The following is a 25,696-nucleotide window of genomic DNA, read 5'->3' on the forward strand; positions in this document are numbered from 1 at the left end:
GTGCCTTTAATACCTATGGCATGCTCTAATCTCTGTAATAAAATTTTATGGTCAACAGTATCAAAAGCAGCACTGAGGTCTAACAGAACAAGCACAGAGATGAGTCCACTGTCCGAGGCCATAAGATCATTTGTAACCTTCACTAATGCTGTTTCTGTACTATGATGAATTCTAAAACCTGACTGAAACTCTTCAAATAGACCATTCCTCTGCAGATGATCAGTTAGCTGTTTTACAACTACCCTTTCAAGAATTTTTGAGAGAAAAGGAAGGTTGGAGATTGGCCTATAATTAGCTAAGATAGCTGGGTCAAGTGATGGCTTTTTAAGTAATGGTTTAATTACTGCCACCTTAAAAGCCTGTGGTACATAGCCAACTAACAAAGATAGATTGATCATATTTAAGATCGAAGCATTAAATAATGGTAGGGCTTCCTTGAGCAGCCTGGTAGGAATGGGGTCTAATAAACATGTTGATGGTTTGGATGAAGTAACTAATGAAAATAACTCAGACAGAACAATCGGAGAGAAAGAGTCTAACCAAATACCGGCATCACTGAAAGCAGCCAAAGATAACGATACGTCTTTGGGATGGTTATGAGTAATTTTTTCTCTAATAGTTAAAATTTTGTTAGCAAAGAAAGTCATGAAGTCATTACTAGTTAAAGTTAATGGAATACTCAGCTCAATAGAGCTCTGACTCTTTGTCAGCCTGGCTACAGTGCTGAAAAGAAACCTGGGGTTGTTCTTATTTTCTTCAATTAGTGATGAGTAGAAAGATGTCCTAGCTTTACGGAGGGCTTTTTTATAGAGCAACAGACTTTTTCCAGGCTAAGTGAAGATCTTCTAAATTAGTGACACATATCTCAATATAAGAAATATTTTTATAAAACATGCAAAAGGAAACCCAAAAACACCATATATAAAGTGTTAAAGAGCGGCGTACCTCCTCATTAGGCGCCATGGCTTTGGTCCTGTGGTCCTCAGCCGTGTCACTACCCAGGTTCTTGTAATAGTCCCCAGTGCTAGGCTGCTTACTGAAGCTCCTCGATTTCCTGTTCGAGTCCACGCGCCGTAGTCGGTCGTGGTTTTCGCCAGGACTCAGCTGCAGGACAGACAGACAGACAGACAGACAGACAGACAGACAGCTTTAATTATCATTGTCACTACAACAACAAGATTTCCACACTCACATTCCACATACAAACAGCAATTAATCCACAATTATTACTTGTTTACCGTAATAATGGCACACATCAGAATTAGGACAACACATACATTTGACATTGTTTATGTGCACTAAACTTGAAACAGTCCGTTTTCCAAATTGAGGCGATGTGAGTGTGTTGGTAGCCGCTGCAACTGAAAGTCGCTCCGCCTGCCACCTTGGGAAGAACGGGGGCCCTGCCGCGGGGGGGTCGGGAAGTGAGGGTAAAAGGAAAAAACTGGAGCATGAATCAGTCCATGTGGGTTGAGATAAGAATGGAGCCAAATAATCTCACCAAGGGCCTGAATAAATTCCTCTGGAGGTAAACAGTGGGCAATTGACCTTGAAGCTAGATAGCCTGGAGTTTTGCAGCTGAGCAGTGAAAAACACTTTTTAACAGTTCCACTTGAACAACCAAATCCCAATTATGAATTAAGAATATTCACCGGCCTCCGAAACCTTCAGCTTCAATTGCAAGGCATGCATCTGCTCCAAGGTGTCATCCAATTTGAGTCTGAGTTCAAGAGTCAATGCAGTCTGAGAATGCACTGCCTTGCGAACCTCGTTAATCATGACGGACAAACGAGGGCCCGTGGTTCTTGATGCCGCCGTCTTGCCAATTTTCCAGTAGATCAGGGCAGCACATAAGCCAAAAAGTACCAGCCCTGCTGCCATGAGACCAAAAATGAATAAATCCTCAACATCCTCAACGGAGAAAGGCGCCAAGCATGCAACCCGCCAAGACCCCCAGGAGTCGAGGACATAGCCCGCAGGATATGTTCCATCTGGGCAGGTAGGATCCCCCTGTCCTCACCTTCTTGTAGAAAAATGGTGTCAATAGCGTTCAGATACCAGCTGATCAATTACATGGTTAATCCAACAGTAGTCCAATAGATCAAGAATCCAATATAGTTTTGAGGAATTCACAGTCTGGTGAAGTAGGGACTTGAAGATTAAAGGCAGAGAGATAAGGGAGAGTGGAGGAGATGCGACCGCCCTCATCGGAGTCCCAAGCAAATAATAAAAGTGAGAAAGTGGTCCAAATATTCTTAAAGGAACTTCTGTTTATGAGACACTTCTCTTGTTATTTGCATACATTTGCACGTTTTCCATACTGCAGTTTATGTCATCTGAGTTTTTGATTTGGTATCTAAAATGACACTAAAGAGATCAGTGAAAGAAATCTACTCACCATGGTGAAAAACTGCATAGAATTTTTAAATGTTTGCATCAAGTCCAGAACTCAAATTCTTTACAACACAGCAAAGAGAAAAGTTGAAAAGGGCTTCTTTTGCTTTATATATTTATCAATTATTATTAATATGTTTTCAGAGACAGATCATAGCAGATGGTCCACCCACTAAGTCTGATCTGCTTGAGGATTTTTCCTGGAAAAATAAAAACTTTTTGAAGGTTTTCCTTCTTATGGGCTGGAAACACAGAAGTCCAGCATTCCTTGCATGAGAAATTGGTGTAAATATATTTGGATCAGGTGGGTGGAGGTAACTTATGATTTAACAGAAGTCACACTGGAAAATGGTCTACAATGAGTTTTGTTACTTCTGCCACAGAAGTTATGTTTTTGGTTTGACTGTATCAGGGTTACACAAAAACTACAGAATTAATTAAATGTGGTGATGTTGTGGGCGGGAGTAGAAACCATTTTTGGGCCGAGTCTTAGAAAGTTGTGGAATTAGGATGTGGTGGAACAAATGTTTATTTTTGCATCACAAGACATTAGGTTTCTTCGGCAACAGATTTCACATTTAGGAGCAATTTTAAAAATTGTTTTAATTTAGTTATTTTACTTTACCAGATAGAACATTTACTAATAAAGAGTATTCATTTTATTATTGATTTATTATTTTAATTAATTTTTTGTTAAGAAAGGGTGTAACTTACTTGTAAACAGTTTGTTTATATGGAAATGATGAATTGAGTGGTCTCCATTTATGGCTAAAGATGGGAAGTGGCTTTCAAGGTCATGCATATATAAATTCAAGAGGATGGAATTTATAAAAGAGAACCATGCATTTAAAATGCTTCACAAGCCTGAGTAAATTAATACATGTGGCACATTGCTTGTACAGAGGGACCCAGGGTATATAGGGAGAAGGATGCTGAGGATGGAGCCACCAGGCAGGAGGAGAAGAGGGAGGACAAAGAGGAGGTTTATGGATGTGCTGAGGGAGGACATGCAGGTGGTTGGTGAGACAGAGAAAGATACAGAGGACAGGGTGAGATGGAAACGATTCATCTGCTGTGGCGCCCCCTAATGGGAACAGTCAAAAGAAGAAGTCCAATCCTAAAATATCCTTATGTCATGTATAAATTAAAAAGGTAAAGTCATGACTTACATGCATATTAAAGACTTCAGATATTTGGGGCAGAGACCCTGTCATCACGACTGCACTCCTGAAACCAAATTTTGACCACATTTTTTGGTTCAGACCGTCATCATGGCTGTCCCTCAGTGGTTAGGAAGACAGTCTCTTGATTGATTCCTGGATGGGACTTCTACATACAGGTGTCAACCTAGAGACGCCTGTGTGTGGGTTTGTTTAATGTGGGAATCTCATTGCACAGCAACAAATACGTGGTCCTTGTAGATCCTTAGTCTGGGTCCAATGGCTAGAAAAACCCAGATGACCAGGGTCTGAGGATCTGCAGCAACCTTCATCTGCCTTCACAGCTGTTGGGCTACAACAACCTCCTCTGCCTGATATGCTGTTGTGAACTTCTTGTTTCAGATCCCCATATTCTGACTCGTGTTCAGTGTTCCTGTTGGGCCTTCATGGCTGCCGTAGTAACCACGGGGCACACAAGGGGTTGGATTTCGACACCCAAGCTCATTCAAATAGGGCTGTTGGCCTCCCATTATCAAACATTATAGTCCAGATATATTTAACAGTCATACATTTGGTAAGCTGGAGCACCACTGATAAACTTGATAAAACACCTTCTGGACTCATACACCTACAATTTAACGAAAAAATCTTACTTTAAGTCTCCCAGCGTATTCCCATTATTGTTCCTCACAGGCTTCCTTCAAGACGTTTATACTATAGATATAAACTTTCTGTACAGGAATCAAAGTTGAGTCTTTTTGAGTCTTGGCATCCCATAGCCCAAGTTACATGACACATCAGTTTGCTCAACATGAGCTGGGAGAAGACTCGGATCGCAACGTGGGACTTTCAGTACCAGTGAAAGTGAAATTATGACGTCGTCGTCCCACCTCTGGTTCTTATTCTCATGAATCACATTCACAGCGAGGCCTGTCCAGGCTGCACCCAGCCTCACGTCCTGTGAACGCTGGGATCGACTCCAACCTGCCAGGGGCACTTAACTGGAGTACAGGTACAGAACATGGATGGACATTCATGATGATATACAGCAGATCAGCTTCTCTGAATGTTCACCTGCACTTTTGAGCCTCTATGAAAAACACATTTCTTCTTCTTCACATTCTGTGAGTAGTTTTGCATGATGCAAAAAAAAAAAAAGACGCATTTGCATTTCAAAGCATTTAAGATTTTCCTCGTCATTCTCGTTTTCCAACAGTGTGGACCACGAAAATGTTGCTGTCATTTTAAAAGTGTTATTTTATTTTAATTTAAACCAGGTTAGTCCTATTGCTCAAAATGTAAATGAGTCCACCCACCACTTTAATCATACCTTAGATCTTGTTCTGACTTATGGTATGGAAATTGAAGACTTAACAGTATTCCCTGAAAACCCCCTTCTGTCTGATCATTTCTTAATAACATTTACATTTACTCTGATGGACTACCCAGTAGTGGGGAATAAGTTTCATTACAGTAGAAGTCTTTCAGAAAGCGCTGTAACTAGGTTTAAGGATATGATTCCTTCTTTATGTTCTCCAGTGCCATATACCAACACAGGGCAGAGTAGCTACCTAAACTCTGTGAGTGAGATAGATTATCTCGTCAATAGTTTTATATCCTCATTGAGGACAACTTTGGATGCTGTAGCTCCTCTGAAAAAGAGAGCCTTAAATCAGAAGTGCCTGACTCCGTGGTATAACTCAAACTCGCAGCTTAAAGCAGATAACCCCATAAGTTGGAGAGGAAATGGTGTCTCATTAATTTAGAAGATCTTCACTTAGGCCGTAAAGCTAGGACATCTTACTACTCATCACTAATTGAAGAAAATAAGAACAACCCCAGGTTTCTTTTTCAGCACTGTAGCCAGGCTGACAAAGAGTCAGAGCTCTATTGAGCCGAGTATTCCTTTAACTTTAACTAGTAATGACTTCATGACTTTCTTTGCTAATAAAATTTTAACTATTAGAGAAAAAATTACTCATAACCATCCTAAAGACATATCGTTCTCTTTGGCTGCTTTCAGTGATGCCGGAATTTGGTTAGACTCTTTCTCTCCGATTGTTCTGTCTGAGTTATTTTCATTACTTACTTCCTCCAAACCATCAACATGTCTATTAGACCCCATTCCTACCAGGCTGCTCAAGGAAGCCCTACCATTAATTAATGCTTCGATCTTAAATATGATCAATCTGTCTTTATTAGTTGGCTATGTACCACAGGCTTTTAAGGTGGCAGTAATTAAACCATTACTTAAAAAGCCATCACTTGACCCAGCTAATTAGCTAATTATAGGCCAATCTCCAACCTTCCTTTTCTCTCAAAAATTCTTGAAAGGGTAGTTGTAAAACAGCTAACTGATCATCTGCAGAGGAATGGTCTATTTTATATGACCTCAGTGCTACTTTTGATACTGTTGACCATAAAATTTATTACAGAGATTAGAGCATGCCATAGGTATTAAAGGCACTGCCCTGCGGTGGTTTGAATCATATTTATCTAATAGATTACAATTTGTTCATGTAAATGGGGAATCTTCTTCACAGACTAAGGTTAATTATGGAGTTCCACAAGGTTCTGTGCTAGGACCAATTTTATTCTCTTTATACATGCTTCCCTTAGGCAGTATTATTAGACAGCATTGCTTAAATTTTCATTGTTACGCAGATGATACTCAGCTTTATCTATCCATGAAGTCAGAGGACACACACCAATTAGCTAATCTGCAGGATTGTCTTACAGACATAAAGACACGGATGGCCTCTAATTTCCTGCTTTTAAACTCAGATAAAACTGAAGTTATTGTACTTGGCCCCACAAATCTTAGAAACATGGTGTCTAACCAGATCCTTACTCTGGATGGCATTACCCTGACCTCTAGTAATACTGTGAGAAATCTTGGAGTCATTTTTGATCAGGATATGTCATTCAATGCGCATATTAAACAAATATGTAGGACTGCTTTTTGCATTTGTGCAATATCTCTAAAATTAGAAAGGTCTTGTCTCAGAGTGATGCTGAAAAAACTAATTCATGCATTTATTTCCTCTAGGCTGGACTATTGTAATTCATTATTATCAGGTTGTCCTAAAAGTTCCCTGAAAAGCCTTCATTGATTCAAAATGCTGCAGCTAGAGTACTGACAGGGACTAGAAGGAGAGAGCATATCTCACCCATATTGGCCTCTCTTCATTGGCTTCCTGTTAATTCTAGAATAGAATTTAAAATTCTTCTTCTTACTTATAAGGTTTTGAATAATCAGGTCCCATCTTATCTTAGGGACCTCATCGTACCATATCACCCCAATAGAGCGCTTCGCTCTCAGACTGCAGGCTTACTTGTAGTTCCTAGGGTTAGAATGGGAGGCAGAGCCTTCAGCTTTCAGGCTCCTCTCCTCTGGAACCAGCTCCCAATTCAGATCAGGAGACAGACACCCTCTCTACTTTTAAGATTAGGCTTAAAACTTTCCTTTTTGCTAAAGCTTATAGTTAGGGGCTGGATCAGGTGACCCTGAACCATCCCTTAGTTATGCTGCTATAGACTTAGACTGCTGGGGGGTTCCATGATGCACTGAGTGTTTCTTTCTCTTTTGCTCTGTATGCACCACTCTGCATTTAATCATTAGTGATTGATCTCTGCTCCCCTCCACAGCATGTCTTTTTCCTGGTTCTCTCCCTCAGCCCCAACCAGTCCCAGCAGAAGACTGCCCCTCCCTGAGCCTGGTTCTGCTGGAGGTTTCTTCCTGTTAAAAGGGAGTTTTTCCTTCCCAGTGTCGCCAAGTGCTTGCTCACAGGGGGTCGTTTTTACAGTTGGGGTTTTTCTGTAATTATTGTATGGCTTTGCCTTGCAATATAAAGCGCCTTGGGGCAACTGTTTGTTGTGATTTGGCGCTATATAAATAAAATTGATTTGATTTTGATTTGATTTGATTTCCAATCTACCTAGCCTGCATGTCTTTGGAGGTGGGAGGAAACTGGAACACCCGGAGGAAACCCACGCAAACACAGGGAGAACATGCAAACTCCACACAGAAAGGCCACCGGTGGGAATCGAACCCATGACCAGATAAGAGACTCATCAGTGATCACTCATTTTCATAATGGTTGGCTTCAAGATAAAAATACTAATGTTTGGCTGGTTATTGCATTTGAAATGTGAGCCTTTTTTCTGGTTTATTTCTGACTTTAACCTGATCTAAACTGGTTTGAACCAATCATTTGCTTAATCTGTAGCAGTTTAGGTGTTTAAAAACTGAATAAATTACAGATTATCTGGTTGCAACTCATAAAATACTCTAAAACTGGTTCAATTTGAGATTGTCTAACTTTTTGTTAACAAATACCTTAAAATCTTCACTGTAATGTCAACTAATTGATTAAACATAATGTACCTAATGAATTAATAAGTACAACTAAATCAGAATTTGTGATATTTGCAGCTGTACATTTTAAATGTTCTAATTTAAAGCAGCAGCAACCTTTTCTTAGTCAGCCTGAAAAATGTGTCTGGTTGGCTTTCAAATCAGTAACACTGCAGAGAGATATTTTAGAAGGCAAATGAAATGCTTAAATGTAAGCAAAAATAATGGACAGCGGACCCCTGACCTCTCCTTTGAGGTGTCACGTTCTTAAAAAGCTGTTTGGTTTTGTTGACAAAGAAACGTCCCCTGAGAACTCATCATTTGGGAAGGTAACGTGAGCTGGGGTGTGATTGTCCTCCTCCCAGGAGGCACATCAACAACAGCAGAAGAACAAGGCATAGCAGCTCCCCACCAAATCCAATCGACCCCCCCAAATCTAAGCGTTATATTTTTCCCTTTTCTTCCGATCATTTGTCAGCATAATGTTGTTATATACATGATTAAAAAGTCTTTTGTTTTCATTCAACACTTTAGAGTACGCACATGCGCGTGCACACACACACACACACTGAACAAAATTAAGCTCTCATTTTTCTTTTCATCCTACCTTAACGATAAAAATCCTTTGGACGGATCCACATCCACAGTGCGGAGCTCAGAGAGCAGCTGTCACCAGATCTAGAGCGTCTCGTCCACGCGGCCCTGCGCCTGTCACTCTACCTGCCCTCTCACTTTACCCACAGACCTCATCAATAAGCAAGAAGGCTGGCCACAGCGGTGCCGATGATGTCACTGCCATTGCACAGGCAAACCCCTCCCTCACCCTCTCCTGTAGCTCTTATGCAAACAGCACAGAGCCCGGGGCCGGCCTCACGCATTTCCTTCAGCCGGACTCAAATCTCAGCAGCTTTTGGCTGATAGAAATATTCCTGACTCTTAATTAATAGTCTGAGAAAAACTGTTGATTGCAGCTCAAAGTCTGACTTTTATGGAGAGAAAACAACAAAGAAAAATAAAACATGTGGGAGGCAAAGCAGGAATTTGTCAAGTCCACATGAAATATTTGACTTGACCCAAAGTAAATACAGGGAAATGTGTGAGTCAGGAAACCTGTGTGAGGTCATAAATAAAAGAAGAGCATAGGAGCTCAGAGAACATGGCAAAGAGAAGCCACATCTACATTTCGAAGTGTCTGGAGCACGTCGTCACATCCATGACACCACGGGAACGCCTTGGGTCCTGGACAGCAGCCACCTGGGCAGACAACCAGTCAATCCCCAATTTTCTAAAATAACCATCTATCTGCTGCTGCCAGGTGAAGAGTAGGTGCCCCCCTGGTCTTTTCCAGCCACTGTGGTCCTCAGTACTCTGGCAACTGCTTGCTGGATCATGCACAGAAACGGGCCACATGGACAAAATGTCAAAGCTGAGGCTCCCTCACGATGCTAGTGATACTCCTCATTTTAGTCAAAGTAAGTAACCACTCATTTGACACAAAGTCTTTCCAGTGGTGTCAGAGGATCCTTCAAGGAGACCTTGTGCCAGACATCCAGTCATCAACTTAGGCCATTGGTTAGCATCTACACAAGTCTCACAAATCTACAGTAAGACAGGAAGCACCAGGACCATTAAAGACTCAGACCTTCACTCTCCTGCAAAGATATCGGCATCGACAAACACCTCTGTCCAGTGACCTGACGACTCCAAAATTTCTTCCCAGGAGCCTCTTAATCTCAAAGGCCGAGGACCCAGAGACATCTACATACGTCACTGCGGAGATAAGTGAACTTCTCCACAAGTTCAACACTGTCATCACATAAAGATGCTCTTCCAAAGGCTGAGTCTAAGCACCACTTAATGTTGTCAAAGTCACCACCCTCTTCTTCTACCTGTAGTCTTTCCAGGAAGTAATTAAAAGCCTGGATCTTAACCTTGATCCAAGACGGTTGCAAACCTAGACACTCCTATTCCTCGCTCAGCTTCTCGAGTGCTGCGATCATGATTCTGCAAAGATCACCACATCGTACATGAAGTCAAGCTCAGTAAATCTTTCCTCACCAATAAAAGTACCTAAGTTGCTGGTTTCCACAACCCTACCCAACACCCAGTCCATGCAAGCACTGAACAGTGTAGGAGCCAAAACACATCCCTGAGGAACACCAGTATTCACTGGGAAAACTCTGTCTCTGCCTCCATTCAGCACAAGACTCACAGTATTTGTGTATAGGCTGGCTACGATGTCCAGCAACCTCTTACAGATCCTCTGAATTCTCAGGATGCCCCAGAGAACAGTTCAATCAACTTAGAATTATGAAGTTAGAATATGGTCCATGGTTGACTTTTTGGGTGTGAAGCCAGACTGTTCTGGTTGTTAAGCAGCAAGAAGCTGGAAGAGAATCCTATTAAGAATAATCTTTGCAAGCACCTTTTCCCGACACCGAGAGCAGTGTTGTTACAATTCCTTTCTTTCAATTTCTAGGGTTGATACCCATTTCCCAGGCTGAAACAAAGATTGTTTGCAATGCCAGCAGAACAGCATGTCCACTCGCCTGGAAGAGCTCCATTCTGATGCCACAGATCCCTGTCCTATGACAGCTCTGACAGAATTAAAGGCTCCTGTAGCTATGAGTCACAATTTCACATTGGAGTGGAGTAGAGAAGCAAAAACAGGGAAACAAATCAAATCTTGCTTCAGGTTTCCCATGCATCTTCTGGCAAACTGCAGCTGAAGCTCTCGGCCTTTCTTAAGAAAACCCTCCTCTATTCCACTCCATCACAAAGCTGTAAAACTGGTGATGTGACAAAGTTGCACTATGCACAGTTTCTCCGACCATATTCATAAAGGCCTATAACACCTTCAGAATTGCCTGGGTGTCTTGGTGGCTTCCCTCACTAGTTTCCTTCCAGCATAGTCACTACCCACTTGACACAGATTTACCATCCAGAACCACAATGTTTGCATTTCTTATTGATTTATGTAAATGATGTCCAGGACATATTGAGTGACTTGGTAATGTACATGTATCCATCCCCTGACTTATCTCAAGAAAACTGGCTGAAAAAGTGCTGTAATCCTTATAATTAGAATAAATTGCTCTTGTTCAATTTTTTTTTCCAGGACTTAAATGCAACAATGGATGGATGTATATTAACCTCTTAACCCTCTCAGGCTCAAATTAATTTTTGGTAACATGAAAAATCTGATATTCAGCTGTTGCAAATCTGCAACACCTGCCTTGAGAGGGTTAAAAAACTCTGCAGTCTAAGGCAGCAACTAACCATTACAATATGCAGTAAAATTATTATTAAAATTCATAAATTATGTCACAAATCCCATCTTTAAAAAGCTTGTTTTACCCAAGTAACAATAAAAATTTCTCAAAGATTATGTTTTCCCCCAGTTTAAACCACTTTGTCATTGGTTTAGATTTGTGAAAATGTGCCAATATCTGGTTTAAAAGAATTATAATCCATTATATTACCCCACATGTACAAGGGCTTAATACCTGTCTAGGCCAGTTTAATTTACATTTAGCCAGTTAAAACCAGTATAAACTAGTTTGTTGTTGATTCAGACCTGTTTAAAACCACTTAAAATATGCAAATACATGGTTTAATAAGTTATAGTAACAGTTTAAAACCAGTCAGAATCAGTTGCTCTCAAATAAAACTTCACACTGAAGACATTTAACTGAGTAAAAAAAAGAAAGCTATTTGTTTCTTGCTAAATCATTTCAACAGTAAATCAACTATGAAAATAGCTGTTTTTTTCCTCCTATCAATCCAATCGAATCATCTTCAGACGACAGGCTGCGACATCATCCATCAGACGAGCTGCATCTCCAGGTGAAGTTTCAGCTCTCTGTTACCATGGCAGCCAAGGTGGATTGTTTTTCCCAATGTATATGGTGCACACTGGTCTTAATTGTGTGTGTTTAATTGTTAATGAGTGCACGCCGCGGGCCAGCCACCTGCATAAGGTGAAAACACACACACACACACACACACAATCTCTGCCTGTTTACATTATGAGCAACAATAACTGACTTTTCATTGTTGAGGTAAACAACCTACTTTTGTCTGTCTGTCTTGCTAATTAAGTTTTCAAATCAACTACATCTGCAGCTACTTTATTATTATTATTATTATTATTATTATTATATTTTTCAGGATCTTCTACTTATGCCTTGAACAGATGTGAGATATTACCTCATAACCCACCATAGTCATTACTGAACAATAAATTGACAATTGCATCTTTGTCAAATGTGATTATTTTCTATATTTGTTTTAATAAAAAATATTTTAAACTATTTTATAACAGGAGCAAGAGCAAGTTGAAAGAAGTAGTTGAAAGTAATTCAAACATCTTCATAAAAGTTATTTAAAAAATTTGCTTTAATGCAGCTAAATTACAAAAATCTGGTTTTAAACTTCCGTATGAATGATCAGATAATTTACACTTAAAATTCACTTTATACCAGAAACCTGCTGCTGGAGTTTGAACTGTTGGTTGAATAAAACATGTCACATAAAGATGTGTTGTGCAATTTATACTACTGATCACATTCATGACACTAAATTAATTAAGTGTTTAAAAAAATAGTAATAAAATATTTTAAATTGCTGTTATATCTGAAAAAATGTCACACACACACACCACAGATTTTTACATTGATGACGCGAATGATACAAGCTCACAATCAGGAATAAATATTTGATACGGTGAAAGTGATCTCTTTGACCGTGTATCTCTGTTTTAATTACAAAGTAACAGTTTCAACTTTGCACTTCGCCGTCCGTCAGAGTGCCAAGGAACCACTGAAATGTAACGATGGTGTCACTTTTAATTACAGTATCTTCTCACCGACAGATTGATTATTTGAATTAAACTCAAACTCATCATAGCAATTAACATATGTGCCAATCCACAGGCCACCTCACTAAGGAGTTCCTTCGTTAGCCTCATTAGCCACAATGAAACAAAAGCAGCACTGTGAGCAGCACAACAGAAAATGCACGACGCAACAACCACACAGATCAAATGCGACAGAAGCTGGATGGGAACCACTAGTTTACCCCAAACACACAACTTTACATTCTCTTTTTGTAGGATTTTAATGTCTTATGCGCCTCATTCAGCAAATTCCTACTTACAGAAACCATTGTTTAAACTAAATTAATAATAATAAAATACACAGTGTTGACAGTGATAAGAATATGCACAGTCCATTATTTCTTTGACATTTCATTTATGAAATACATATTTTCCAAACTGTCCTGTGACGTGCTGCCAAAAACAAACAGGTAAATAACTGATTGCTTTCACAGGATTGGAATCCTTCATGAGGAGATAATGGACTAACTGGAATTAATGAACAAACTGGATATTTCTTCTTAATGGAATTGATCACTTTGGCTTTGAAATCCATCAGTTCAGTGTATCAAGTCCCACCAAAATCTGGACTCTTATTTTGAAATGTCTCACTTCCCCTGCAGCTCTACATTACTGGTAACATTACACAACTTTTCCCTTCTGTTGTGTGGGCCGCTGAAGAGGAGGTACTGCTGGCCCACCACCACCAGAGGGCGCCCTGCCTGGAGTGCGGGCTCCAGGCACCAGAGGGCGCTACCGCATCATGGGAGTAATCTGGGTGACAGCTGTCACCCATCACCAAACACAGCTGTTTCTACTCAGCACCGAGGTATATCAGGAGGACGGCGTCTCCACCTCAGTGCCGAGATATCGCCTAAGACCAAGGTAACATTCTCTGCAGCATATTCTGTGATTGATAAACTTGTTAAACCTTTCAGGACTGGTGACTACTGAGACCCTCCTTCTTTGGATAAGTACTCACCTTCCTGCTGAACTTTGCCAAGAGGTGGAGGCGGCTTCTCCCCTCTCTGTACTGGGTGCGTTCATCCACTCCTGTGTGTTCTTGCTCTCTCCTGCCAGCAGTACCGGATCCGACGAGCGGAGGCAGTGGCCACCTGGGAATTCGGGACTTGGCGGTTCCAGTATTTCCGGGGTTCGGTGGCAGTGGAGATCTGGGTGGTTCCGGTTCGACTGAGACGGACGTCTCCTATCTTCGAGCCTGCCCACACGACACCAGCGGATTCGACCCTAAACATTGTGTTTGTTATACTACTCGTGCTTGTTTCAGTAGTAAATCTTGTTTTTTACTTCCTCCATTGTCCATTCATTGCGCCCCCTGTTGTGGGTCCGTGTTCCTACACTTTCACAACACCTTCAGGTGTTGTGTTTCTTACACCCGCACCACATGCTCCTGAGTCTAATTTTTTTCTCCCCGTCATTGCTGGGAATGATGTTAACCTGCATCCTGGACTGCAGAAGGTCCTGCAATTCACCAACTTCTGAGGGTCAGCGGTTCCACTGGCAGTGAAATGCACTGCAAAGCTGGACCCTGGAGAAGAAGAGCACTTGTCCCCCCACAGAGTGGGAGTAACTCTGCTGGCTGCCTTCTATCAACAGCTGGCACAAGTGATGAAGGAGATGGAGGAAAGCTGTTTGTTTGTTGGCAAAAAACCTAGATAAAGCGGTTATTTCCAACTTGATCTCACGCCAGTTCATGATGGTATCATGAAAAGTGATTTAATCTATTAGTCTGTGATACAGTCACAAAATGTGTTACATTTCGTGACAGCATCAAGAATTTTGAGGTAATGCGGGGGGGGGGGGGGGGGGGGGGGGGTGGTGGTGGTTAGGGTTTAAAAAAGATAGTGAACTATGAAAATGTGACATTTCATGACTGTATCACAAAAAACTGTGAGACTGGGCCAGTTATTTCAGATAGGTGATGTCAACAGTGATCGTCATCATGATATGGTACAAAAGCATTGTCCACGAAAGACACTCTTTGAGGAGCCAAGACAGTTAGAGGATCTCCACTTCATGAACAAATGCAGGAGAAAAATTCTAGAACTGTTTTAAAACGGTATTTGTCAAAGAAAGATTGGAATGGATTTGCATATTTCTCATTCTACAGCTCGTAATATCAAAAAAATGATGAAAGGAATCTGGAGGAATTTCAATGAGTGAACGGCAAGAGCACAAGCCTAAGATGAATACCTGAGATCTCCCATCCCTAACATGGCACTACATCAAGAACCATCATTCATCAATACCTGATATAACCACATGTGAAAGGGATTAATTTAGGAGACCTTTGTCATTCACAACAATACAGAATTACATTCACAAATGTCACTTAAAAACTTTACTGTGCATAAAAGAAGGCTTATGTTAACCTTGTCCAGAATTTGCATTGACTTCTCTGGGCTCTGATGTTGGACCATCACAGAAGAAAAACATGTATTGTGGTGAGATAGATCAGCATTCAAGATCATTTTGGAAGAAACAGATGCACCGGACCAAAGACGAAAAGAACAATACAGACTCAGCAGCAAGTAGAAACCCCAGGGTCTGCCAAGTTACGAGGTTCAGTGTCCTTGGCAAAGGTAATTTAAACTTCTGTGATGGCAGCATAATGCAGAAAAGTACATTAATATATTAGAGCAACACATGCTGCTCTCAAGAAGGGACTGTCAATGCTTTTTTTTTTTTTACAAAACAGTGAAAAATAACATTCTGCATAAATTGCAAAGACAAAGGCAGAAGAAGAGGGTATGGATCCTGGAGTGGCCTGCCTGCAGTTCTGATATGTCCCCAATTGAGAATATGAAGAGAATAGATGAAAAATGCGATGATGACCTTGTACTACTGCACACACTGAGATGGGTTTGCAGGAAAAATGGGTCAAAAATGGCACTTCACTGCTTGTATCCTCAATACCAAAATATCGGAAATGTTTTGAGAAGGGATGGCAACATTACAAAGTGCAAAAATGCTTTAGCATCTCAACTTGTGTTGCAGAATGGATGTATTTTAACATGAAATGAAGTTGACCACACAAAATATCTTGGGTTCATGCTGTTCAAAGGGTTAGGGTCCAGGATCTTAAAAATCTACTACCTGATTAGATTTACTGTATGTTGTCAGCAGGCCATCAGTTTGAAGCCCCTAACCTTGAGCATATGACCACCTCTATATATAATTTTTGCACAGTGACACAGCTCGACGTGTGTCTGTGTAAAAGTTTACCTGCTTGTACATCTAATGATCTGCAGAAAAACAAACACCTCTGACTGCACGTCTCACCTCTTTCTTGCTGCTGTTGCTCTTTACATGCCGCAAGTTGCTTTTCACCTTCAGGAACTCAGCCGAGTCCTGATCCTGAGGAGGCTGCGGTGCCGGGTAGCTGGGGGGTGGAGGGGGACCCGAGGGAGACTGAGGGGGAGGCGGCGGTGGAAATGCGGGTGGCGGTGGCGGTGGAGGCTTTGAGCCTGTATCAGGAGGTGCCTCAGCCTTTGTGGGCACGTCAGACTGAATGTCTGGGTTCAGCATGTCCATGTACGCCTGCATGTCTGTGATGGCCGACTCTGATGCACCTGTGACAGAAACACCATCCATGATGCTACGTTTGAGTGTTCAGAGAAACATATGTAGTGTTCATAAACAGGGAGAAAATAGAATGAACCGTTTGCACACTGACCACTAGGGAGCAGCACAAAACAATGCAAAGTGCTTTGTGTTCATGGTGACAGATCAGTTTGCATCCATTTTGAGTGCTTGTCACTACCTACTCTGTATGTGTGTCCACAGCAAAGACGGCACCCTCGGAATAGTCGCTTTCTGTGTGCGTAAGCCGCCACTTCACTCAACGTGAAAACTGCAGCATCTTCTTCAGCTTCTTTTTAAGTTTAGAAGCCATATTGCTACAGATATGCTGTATATGCTGTCGCAGCTGTCATCGTCATCAGACCGACGCCTTGATTGAGGAAGCGGAACGTGGACTTTGCTGACTTGGTCTTCGGAGTGAGATTGCATCAGAATTTTGGCTCTCTGTTGGGACTGTTTACACAGAGACTGCTACCTGCTGCTTTGGACTTGAACTAACAGTCTTTTTCAAGACTTTTTTACTTTTTTACCTTTTTACTTTTTTTTTACTTTTTTACTGTGCTCCAACGCCTAAGGAAGACCTCTAACGGTCGAAACATCGCGACGGAGCACTTTTTATCAGCTAACTTTCATCAGCGTTGGCAAGCTAACTAGCTTGCTAACGCTTTCGTTTTATTTTTTTATTTTTTATTTTTTTATTTTTAATTTTTATTTTTTTTAGCACTGTTGTCGTGTGTTATCTGTGCTGCTCCACAGCGTGTTTAGTCGATTTTTATTTTATTTTAGCACCGTTGTCGTGCGTTCGCTGTTGTCGTGCGTTACCTGTGCTGCTTGTTTGGTGCCTTAACTAAAGCACTCCTTCTGCTGAATCACCTCTAAATTATTTACACATTATTCACTTTGTGTGTTTTTAGGAATCCGCTAGGTTGCGTAGCTACTAGCTCTTAGCCGATTTAGCATGGCGGCTTCTCCTGTCTCTCCCGTACTTTTCTGCTCTGGGTGTGAAATGTTTAGTTATTCCTCGGCCTCCTTTAGCAGTAACGGTACTTGTAATAAGTGCAGCTTATTCGTAGCTTTGGAGGCCAGGCTGGGCGAATTGGAGACTCGGCTCCGCACCGTGGAAAATTCTACAGCTAGCCAGGCTCCTGTAGTCGGTGCGGACCAAGGTAGCTTAGCCGCCGTTAGTTCCCCCCTGGCAGATCCCGAGCAGTCGGGAAAGCAGGCTGACTGGGTGACTGTGAGGAGGAAGCGTAGCCCTAAACAGAAGCCCCGTGTACACCGTCAACCCATTCACATCTCTAACCGTTTTTCCCCACTCGACGATACACTCGCCGAGGATCAAACTCTGGTTATTGGCGACTCTGTTTTGAGAAATGTGAAGTTAGCGACACCAGCAACCATTGTCAATTGTCTTCCGGGGGCCAGAGCAGGCGACATCGAAGGACATTTGAAATTGCTGGCTAAGGCTAAGCGTAAATTTGGTAAGATTGTAATTCACGTCGGCAGTAATGACACTCGGTTACGCCAATCGGAGGTCACTAAAATTAACATTAAATCGGTGTGTAACTTTGCAAAAACAATGTTGGACTCTGTAGTTTTCTCTGGGCCCCTCCCCAATCAGACCGGGAGTGACATGTTTAGCCGCATGTTCTCCTTGAATTGCTGGCTGTCTGAGTGGTGTCCAAAAAATGAGGTGGGCTTCATTGATAATTGGCAAAGCTTCTGGGGAAAACCTGGTCTTGTTAGGAGAGACGGCATCCATCCCACTTTGGATGGAGCAGCTCTCATTTCTAGAAATCTGGCCAATTTTCTTGGATCCTCCAAACTGTGACTGTCCAGCGTTGGGACCAGGAGGCAGAGCTGTGGTCTTATACACCTCTCTGCAGCTTCTCTCCCCCTGCCATCCCCTCATTACCCCATCCCCGTAGAGATGGTGCCTGCTCCCAGACCACCAATAACCAGCAAAAATCTATTTAAGCATAAAAATTCAAAAAGAAAAAATAATATAGCACCTTCAATTGCACCACAGACTAAAACAGTTAAATGTGGTCTATTAAACATTAGGTCTCTCTCTTCTAAGTCCCTGTTGGTAAATGATATAATAATTGATCAACATATTGATTTATTCTGCCTAACAGAAACCTGGTTACAGCAGGATGAATATGTTAGTTTAAATGAGTCAACACCCCCGAGTCACACTAACTGTCAGAATGCTCGTAGCACGGGCCGTGGCGGAGGATTAGCAGTAATCTTCCATTCCAGCTTATTAATTAATCAAAAACCTAGACAGAGCTTTAATTCATTTGAAAGCCTGTCTCTTAGTCTTGTCCATCCAAATTGGAAGTCCCAAAAACCAGTTTTATTTGTTATTATCTATCGTCCACCTGGTCGTTACTGTGAGTTTCTCTGTGAATTTTCAGACCTTTTGTCTGACTTAGTGCTTAGCTCAGATAAGATAATTATAGTGGGCGATTTTAACATCCACACAGATGCTGAGAATGACAGCCTCAACACTGCATTTAATCTATTATTAGACTCTATCAGCTTTGCTCAAAAAGTAAATGAGTCCACCCACCACTTTAATCATATCTTAGATCTTGTTCTGACTTATGGTATGGAAATAGAAGACTTAACAGTATTCCCTGAAAACTCCCTTCTGTCTGATCATTTTTTAATAACATTTACATTTACCCTGATGGACTACCCTGCAGTGGGGAATAAGTTTCATTACACTAGAAGTCTTTCAGAAAGCGCTGTAACTAGGTTTAAGGATATGATTCCTTCTTTATGTTCTCTAATGTCATATACCAACACAGAGCAGAGTAGCTACCTAAACTCTGTAAGGGAGTTAGAGTATCTCATCAATAGTTTTACATCCTCTTTGAAGACAACTTTGGATGCTGTAGCTCCTCTGAAAAAGAGAGCTTTAAATCAGAAGTGTCTGACTCCGTGGTATATGTAGAAGAATTTTTAGGTCCATATTTGAACTGTGATGAACTATCAAGTGTCCTGATCCAAACTGTATGTCCTCTGGTTGAACTAGCAGGTGTTCAACCCAAAAAAAGGGCTTTATTAGTCATTCAGTCTGTCAGGGGCTTTCCAAGGCCTTTTAGGTGCTTTCCCGCAGGCCACGTGCCGGGGCCTCAGGCCAGCTGCACGTGTGGCTGAGGCCACGTGCGGAGGGGGCCTCAGGCCAGCTGCACCTGTGGCTGAAGGTCTTTTAAAAAAATCAGTTGTAAATCCTTCACGTTTTAATGGGAGCGTTTGTCACATTGAAATAATGGCCTAACACCTGCTTAGGGTTCACTAGAGGACGCTTCCAATAGAAAACCATGTCTTAGGAATGAAATAAATAAAAAAGTTGAAGGAGGAGCGATGCCCGCGGGTCTCCAATAAATAGATGAGCGCGGTTGTCACTTATTCAGTCTCTCTAGAGGACTCAGTTTGTCTAAGCTTTGTGTCGAAGGCTTAAATAAACTTAAAAACTCTGTGCATTTTATCTTGCTTAAGGCTGAATTATTCTAAAGTGTTGTGTCATTTTCTAGCATATCACTTGCAATTAGTTTGTGTTATCTAAAAGACGACATCCTGAGAAGACTAAAGACGAGCCGCGACAGAACTTGGCGAGCCAGCTTCAGGAGGGTCCAGGGGCATTCCGGCAGCCTGGGGCAGTCCAGCTCATCCCTCCAGACCGTAAATAACAGTGATCACGACTAAAAGGTAAGCAGAAACCTTTTATAATTTCTGCACGATCTGGAGGAGTGAGTCGGGATTTCCGCCCAAGTTGACAGGTGATATTTTTTTTAATTGCCTCTTACCCAAAAGAACCTGGACTAAGAAAATTGATAAGAGACCAAAAAAAAAAAAAAAGATAAGATTGAAAATTATCAGGCCTTGTAGATAAAATGCTCAGAAGGTGTGTGTGTTCCCGGGGAAAAAGAATGTCTGTGTGAGTGAAAGGTCAGGAATGTTCATGAACTCTGGTGCGGAAAGAGTGCGTGAAGAACTAACCTGGATGCTTGGAGAATAATTGGTGTTGAAATTCGTTACTAACGTGCCGGCTGATAGCATGCGCTGTAGGGGTTAATTTAGGGGAGTATACTGACAAATAGATACAAGGTAATACAAGGTTATTTAAAGAGTTTAACAGAGACTGAAGTGAAATAAGTGAGAAAAAAGAGTTTAACAGAGAATACGTGCAGAGGAAGCACAAGATAAGCGCCTGAGGGGGCGCAGTAGAAATACCGTACGTGATAAAGAGATTTAAAAGTGCAAAGTGGCACAGCTGATAGTAAGTAAAAGAGCTCAATAAAGGACGTCATTTTTTAAGAAAAGAGAAAAACTATAAAAAATAAATAAATAAATAAATAAATAAATGAAGAGTTAGTGCAGAATACATGAGAATTAATGAAGCAGAAAATAGTGCAGTAAGGCACCAGATACACGCTTGTGGGGCGTGGGAGAAGAATAAGTAATTAAGTACACAGTAATATGAGTTTTTTTATAAGAAAAGAAAAAGAGAACATTTTCAGTGCAAAGGCACATTAAGCTCATGAGGAGCTCAGTAAGTGAAGAAAAAAGGTAGAAGAAAGTGCAGAAAGACACAGGATACGCACGCGAGGCGCGGTAAGGCGTAGAAATAAATGAAATATGGTATGCTCAGAAAGGAGCTTGTGAAAATAATATAGTAGGCACAGGATACGCACGCGAGGCGCGGTAAGGCGTAGAAATAAATGAAATATTGTATGCTCAGAAAGGAGCTTGTGAAAATAATATAGTAAGCACAGGATACGCACGCGAGGCGCGGTAAGGCGTAAAAATAAATGAAATATTGTATGCTCAGAAAGGAGCTGGTGAAAAATAATATATTAAGCACAGGATACGCACGCGAGGCGCGGTAAGGCGTAGAAGTAAATGAAATATTGTACGCTCAAAGAGGACTTGTAAAAAGTAATATATGAAGTTGCTGACAGCACCGGAGAAGCTGTCTAACGTGAAGAAGAGATACATGCTTAAACAGAACACATTGGTGTTAAGTGAATAAAAAGGTTGTTTAAAGCCGCGGAGTGAAAAGTGGCAGAAGTCTAGATAGAGATATATAGAAAGTTGTTTTTAATAATTTTTGTGTATAAAGCTGTTGAAAATTGTGTGTGGGAGAGTGGAGAGTAAGCGGGGAGGTGCAAGCAAAAAGCTGTGGGCTTGCAAGCTGGCTGACATACAAGATTAATGTGAAAGAGTACGAGGGGGAGGTATTTAGACCCAACAGGAGGACTTGGGAGGGGCATGACAGGCAGAGAGTAAAGTGTGAAACAGAGACAGTGAAGAAAAAGACAGGAGAAGAGTGCTATGTAAATACAGAAAAGGTAGATATTATTTCAAAGAGAGAAAACTAATAAACAAACATAGCAGAAAAAGAAAGAAGAAGCAGAAAGTTAAAAAATTAGAAGGAAAATAGAAGAAAGTCGGGAGCAAAGACATTAGGAAGTGTTAGGGTTGTAAGAGGATTAAATAAATAAAGTTGGTTATAAATCAAAAGAGATAAAGCTTAGATTATAGTGAAAAAGCTGACAGACTGATCAATGCTTGGGACAGTCATTGATGGGAGACTTAAGTGATGATGAAATAATACTCCCAGAACATTACTTGACTGACAGAGACATCGAAACCCAGGGAATCAGGACACATTTTTGGCTGGAAAGGACCTATTTTGACAGGGTAGGAGCAGAACATTGGCAGGACGAACAAGAGATCAATCAGAAATTATGGCAGATTACTAAGGTAATCAATCTGAAGCAAAAGAAAGAACAATTCCCTCTAATTAATTGGGAGCTGCTGATAAGACGTCTGTGGCATCAGGGTTTAACCCCGTGGCTGGAGCTGCTTTGTGCTGACCCTAATAAAGAACTTAGCATACCATTAAATCATTTAGTAACACTACCAACCGATCCAGGTGAAGAACTGTTTCCTAGGTTGACTCTGACTGTGGTCCCAAGGAAGGTTCGGTGGGAAACAGGTAAATTTTCATATTTAGTTAAAGAAAAAGAAGACGGGCACAGCAGTTGGAAATGTAATCCTTTTAAGGGTTTAAAAGATTACAAAACAGGTGTTACAGCCAGCAAGTTATTGGTCTGGATCAGGACAGCCCCTGAGGGACTACCAGAACACCATAGAAACACCTCACATAGCGTTTGTCAGGGTTACATGGGTAACTCTCAAGGTCAAGGTCGGGAAAGTACCCCGCTAGACTTAGTACTAAGAAAATATCCAGGAAAACGCACTAAGGCCAACCAATGTATGAGAAAGTGGCACAAAAGGTCACATGGGGGCAGGCAATGGCCTTTGGTGGGATCATTTGATCCGGTGATGTGTGAAGCAGTTGCGGTAGAAATACAGAAAAAAGAAATTAAAGATCAGCAGAAGAACGTAAAAAACAACAAAAAACGCACTGAAGAAAAAGAAGTTTTGGCCTTGTTCAAGCAGGAAGCACAGAGGCTACAGCAGAAAAGAGAAAAAATGACAGAGGAAAGATCCAAAGAGACTAAAGCCAGTGCACCGAGCTGGGAAGCAGAGCCACCCCCATATAAACGTCATGATATGGGGAAGACAGCTGGACAATTTGTATTAGGAACTCGTGAAGAGGACCAAGGCATGTATGTGGAGGGCAAATTCACACTGACACTAAAAGCTCGAGAGCCACAAGGAGACAGGTCCTCAGTCTGTCAAATGGATCATACAAGGTCTCCAAGTCCGAAAGTAAGTGGTCGCACACCACGACCAGCAGGGGGGGCCACAAATAACAGTGACATGGAGGCAGACGAGGATAAAGAGAGAGACCTGAAGGCTCCGCCTGCACATCGAGGTCCACTGAAAACCGTCCCCTCCCACCATAAGTCAGCCGACTGGACCTTCACAGGCTATAGAGGCTCCGAAGAGTGGCACAAGAGCTTCTGTGACACACTGGATCTGGCCAGAAGAGATAATGAAGAACTAGCTGAGCAACTTCGGCTAGCGAAGGAAAGAATACAAAGACATAGGGACGCCGAGGAAAGAAGAATATTACAACAATCGACGCCCAATGAAGGGAATCACATTATAGAGCCACCCACCCGAAAAATTTCTGGTGAGATCATCATTGAGACTGCAAAAGAGGCCCGACTCAGGCAAAGACAACAATGTGTAGCCAAAGACATAGCGGCTTTAGAACAGAATATAACCGACTGGATGGACTGCCTGGAACCAGTCAGTCGCACTCGATCTGGAAGACAGTATGGAGTCCGCACAGAAGAAGAGGAGGACGAAGACCTCATATGCCCATTGGTGGTTAGAAATGGTCATCATGTGTATACCCCATGGAGCTGGACAGACATGGTGGGGCTGGCCAACAGACTGCCAGACATCACCCAAGGAGCTGGGAAATGGATAACTGCCTTAGAAGAGGGCACTGCAGGGGTAACCTTGTCTTTAGGTGACATAAAAGCCTTGCTAATGCATGTCATGGGAAAACATGACACTGAAGAATTAGCAGGAAAGGTTGGACTAACACAAATGATGGGCACTAATCAACATGATGAAGTCCCCTTTAATCGCTATAGAAACTCCATGTGGGAAGGACTGAGAAGAAAGTACCCTGAGGTCTTGGATCCTCTAAATTGGATGATGAGGAGTGGACACCTGAAGAGTGCCAAAGAGTGCCCAAAGAAGTTCCTGCATCGATTCCAGAAGAGATGGGCGGAGGAAACAGGAAATGCATGGAACCATTCTCCAGCAACTGAAATCCTGTTTAAAATAACTGTAAAAAAGGCTCTACCAGATGAGGTTCAGAAAGCCCTAGATGGAGTTGTGGGACTATCAAAAATGAATTGGGCTTTATACTCTGAGCATATTTGTCACCATCTTGAAATCTACAAGAAAGAAAAACAAAAAGAAGAAGATGCAGCAAAATCCCTGACGAAAAAATTGGTGCAGATGCAGTTGGGAGAGCTAACCAAAGTCAAGAAAGAAAAAACAAAGACCCAGGCACCAATGATGACCCCTGTTCCTTCTGAGTCGGCAAGCACAGGCCCTACGGCAAACACTGCTGCCACCTTACAGGCACCTGTGGTAACAGCCACACAGAGCCCCCAAGGAGCAGCAGGGAGCACTGCTGCAGGAGAAGTCTCAGCACCAGTGGAGCATCACTATCACTACCATAGCACTGGCACACCCGGAAATGGACCCACCTACAGTCATGGGTGGAGAGGAGAGTCACGGAACTTTCAAGGTCAAAGAGGAGGGTGGCGAAGAGGATCTCGCCAACCTTCATTTGGAAGCAGATTCCAGAACTCAGCTCCCAGGAACAGTCAAGCGGGACCGCCTATGGGACCAACACCCCCAATAGGGGATCAACCCTCTAATGAGTGTTGGAGCTGTGGACAACCGGACATCGAATGAGAAATTGTCCGGCCCGACCTTGGGTTGGACCCTCTGCCTATTGGCAATAGGGGGGCCTAGAGAAGACAGAGGGGGAAACGGTGGCATTGGCTATTTCGATGATACCTAAGGAAGAGCCAACCGTCACTGTTAATATACAAAACAGAGATTTCCCTTTCATGGTGGATACAGGGGCAACATACTCTTGCATAGGGAAAATGGGCGCTCATCTCCCCCTCTCTGGGTCTGTAATTAAGACCATCGGCTTCTCTGGGAAAACTCAAATAATACCTTTTACACGCCCACTTCCGTAACGATTGCAGGAAAAACAATTGAAGCACCCCGTTATACTCACAAAATAGCACCTGTGAATTTGCTGGGAAGAGACATTTATGTAAGCTACAAACCCAGATAGTGTGTACCCATCAAGGACTGCAAATACACTTTCCTGACGAAGCACTTGCCAACATTATGGTGCTTATGGACATGGAAAACAAGGTCCGACCTGTGCAACCCATGGTATACTGGCTGAAGTTACAACCAGAAAATTCAAATCTTCAACTGGAATGGGAAAAATGGAAGCCCTGGGCAGAACAACACTATGAAGCAGTATGTACACCTAGTTTACCTTTACATGTCACCCTGATGTTCGACGCCATACAAGAACAAACTGACTATGCATGCTGCTGGGATGCATTGATGAATCAACGGCTGTTTCACATAACCACCACAGAAATTTATTTAGGCCCCAAGGGGCCGCAGCTTCTGTCAAGCTAACTTCAGCTGAACAACAATGGTATCAAGTGCCGAATGCCACACCTCATGTGACCCTTTTAGTCTCATAAAAAGTACGAATCCCATGACCTAGGTTCCAATGGTAAAGAACAGCCTCAGAAG

The 25,696-nt window shown here is 42.0% G+C and overlaps 1 protein-coding gene and 1 long non-coding RNA gene across 2 annotated transcripts in view; one reads left to right on the plus strand and one right to left on the minus strand.

Moving 5' to 3' along the window:
* espn (espin) overlaps positions 1-25,696 on the minus strand; it is a 142,370-nt gene that overhangs the window by 56,074 nt on the left and 60,600 nt on the right. Inside the window, 2 exon segments of the mRNA XM_034173173.1 lie at positions 946-1,104; positions 16,091-16,380. Of these exon segments, the coding sequence (XP_034029064.1) occupies positions 946-1,104; positions 16,091-16,380 (449 nt within the window).
* Positions 15,048-25,696, plus strand: part of LOC117512936 — a 21,591-nt gene continuing 10,942 nt past the window's right edge. The window contains exons 1-2 of the long non-coding RNA XR_004561421.1: positions 15,048-15,218; positions 22,231-22,236. This is a non-coding gene — a long non-coding RNA (uncharacterized LOC117512936). The remainder of the gene's footprint in view (positions 15,219-22,230; positions 22,237-25,696) is intronic.

The sequence above is a fragment of the Thalassophryne amazonica genome, chromosome 6 (assembly GCF_902500255.1).
Source record: "Thalassophryne amazonica chromosome 6, fThaAma1.1, whole genome shotgun sequence".
Classification (NCBI taxonomy): Eukaryota; Metazoa; Chordata; class Actinopteri; order Batrachoidiformes; family Batrachoididae; genus Thalassophryne; species Thalassophryne amazonica.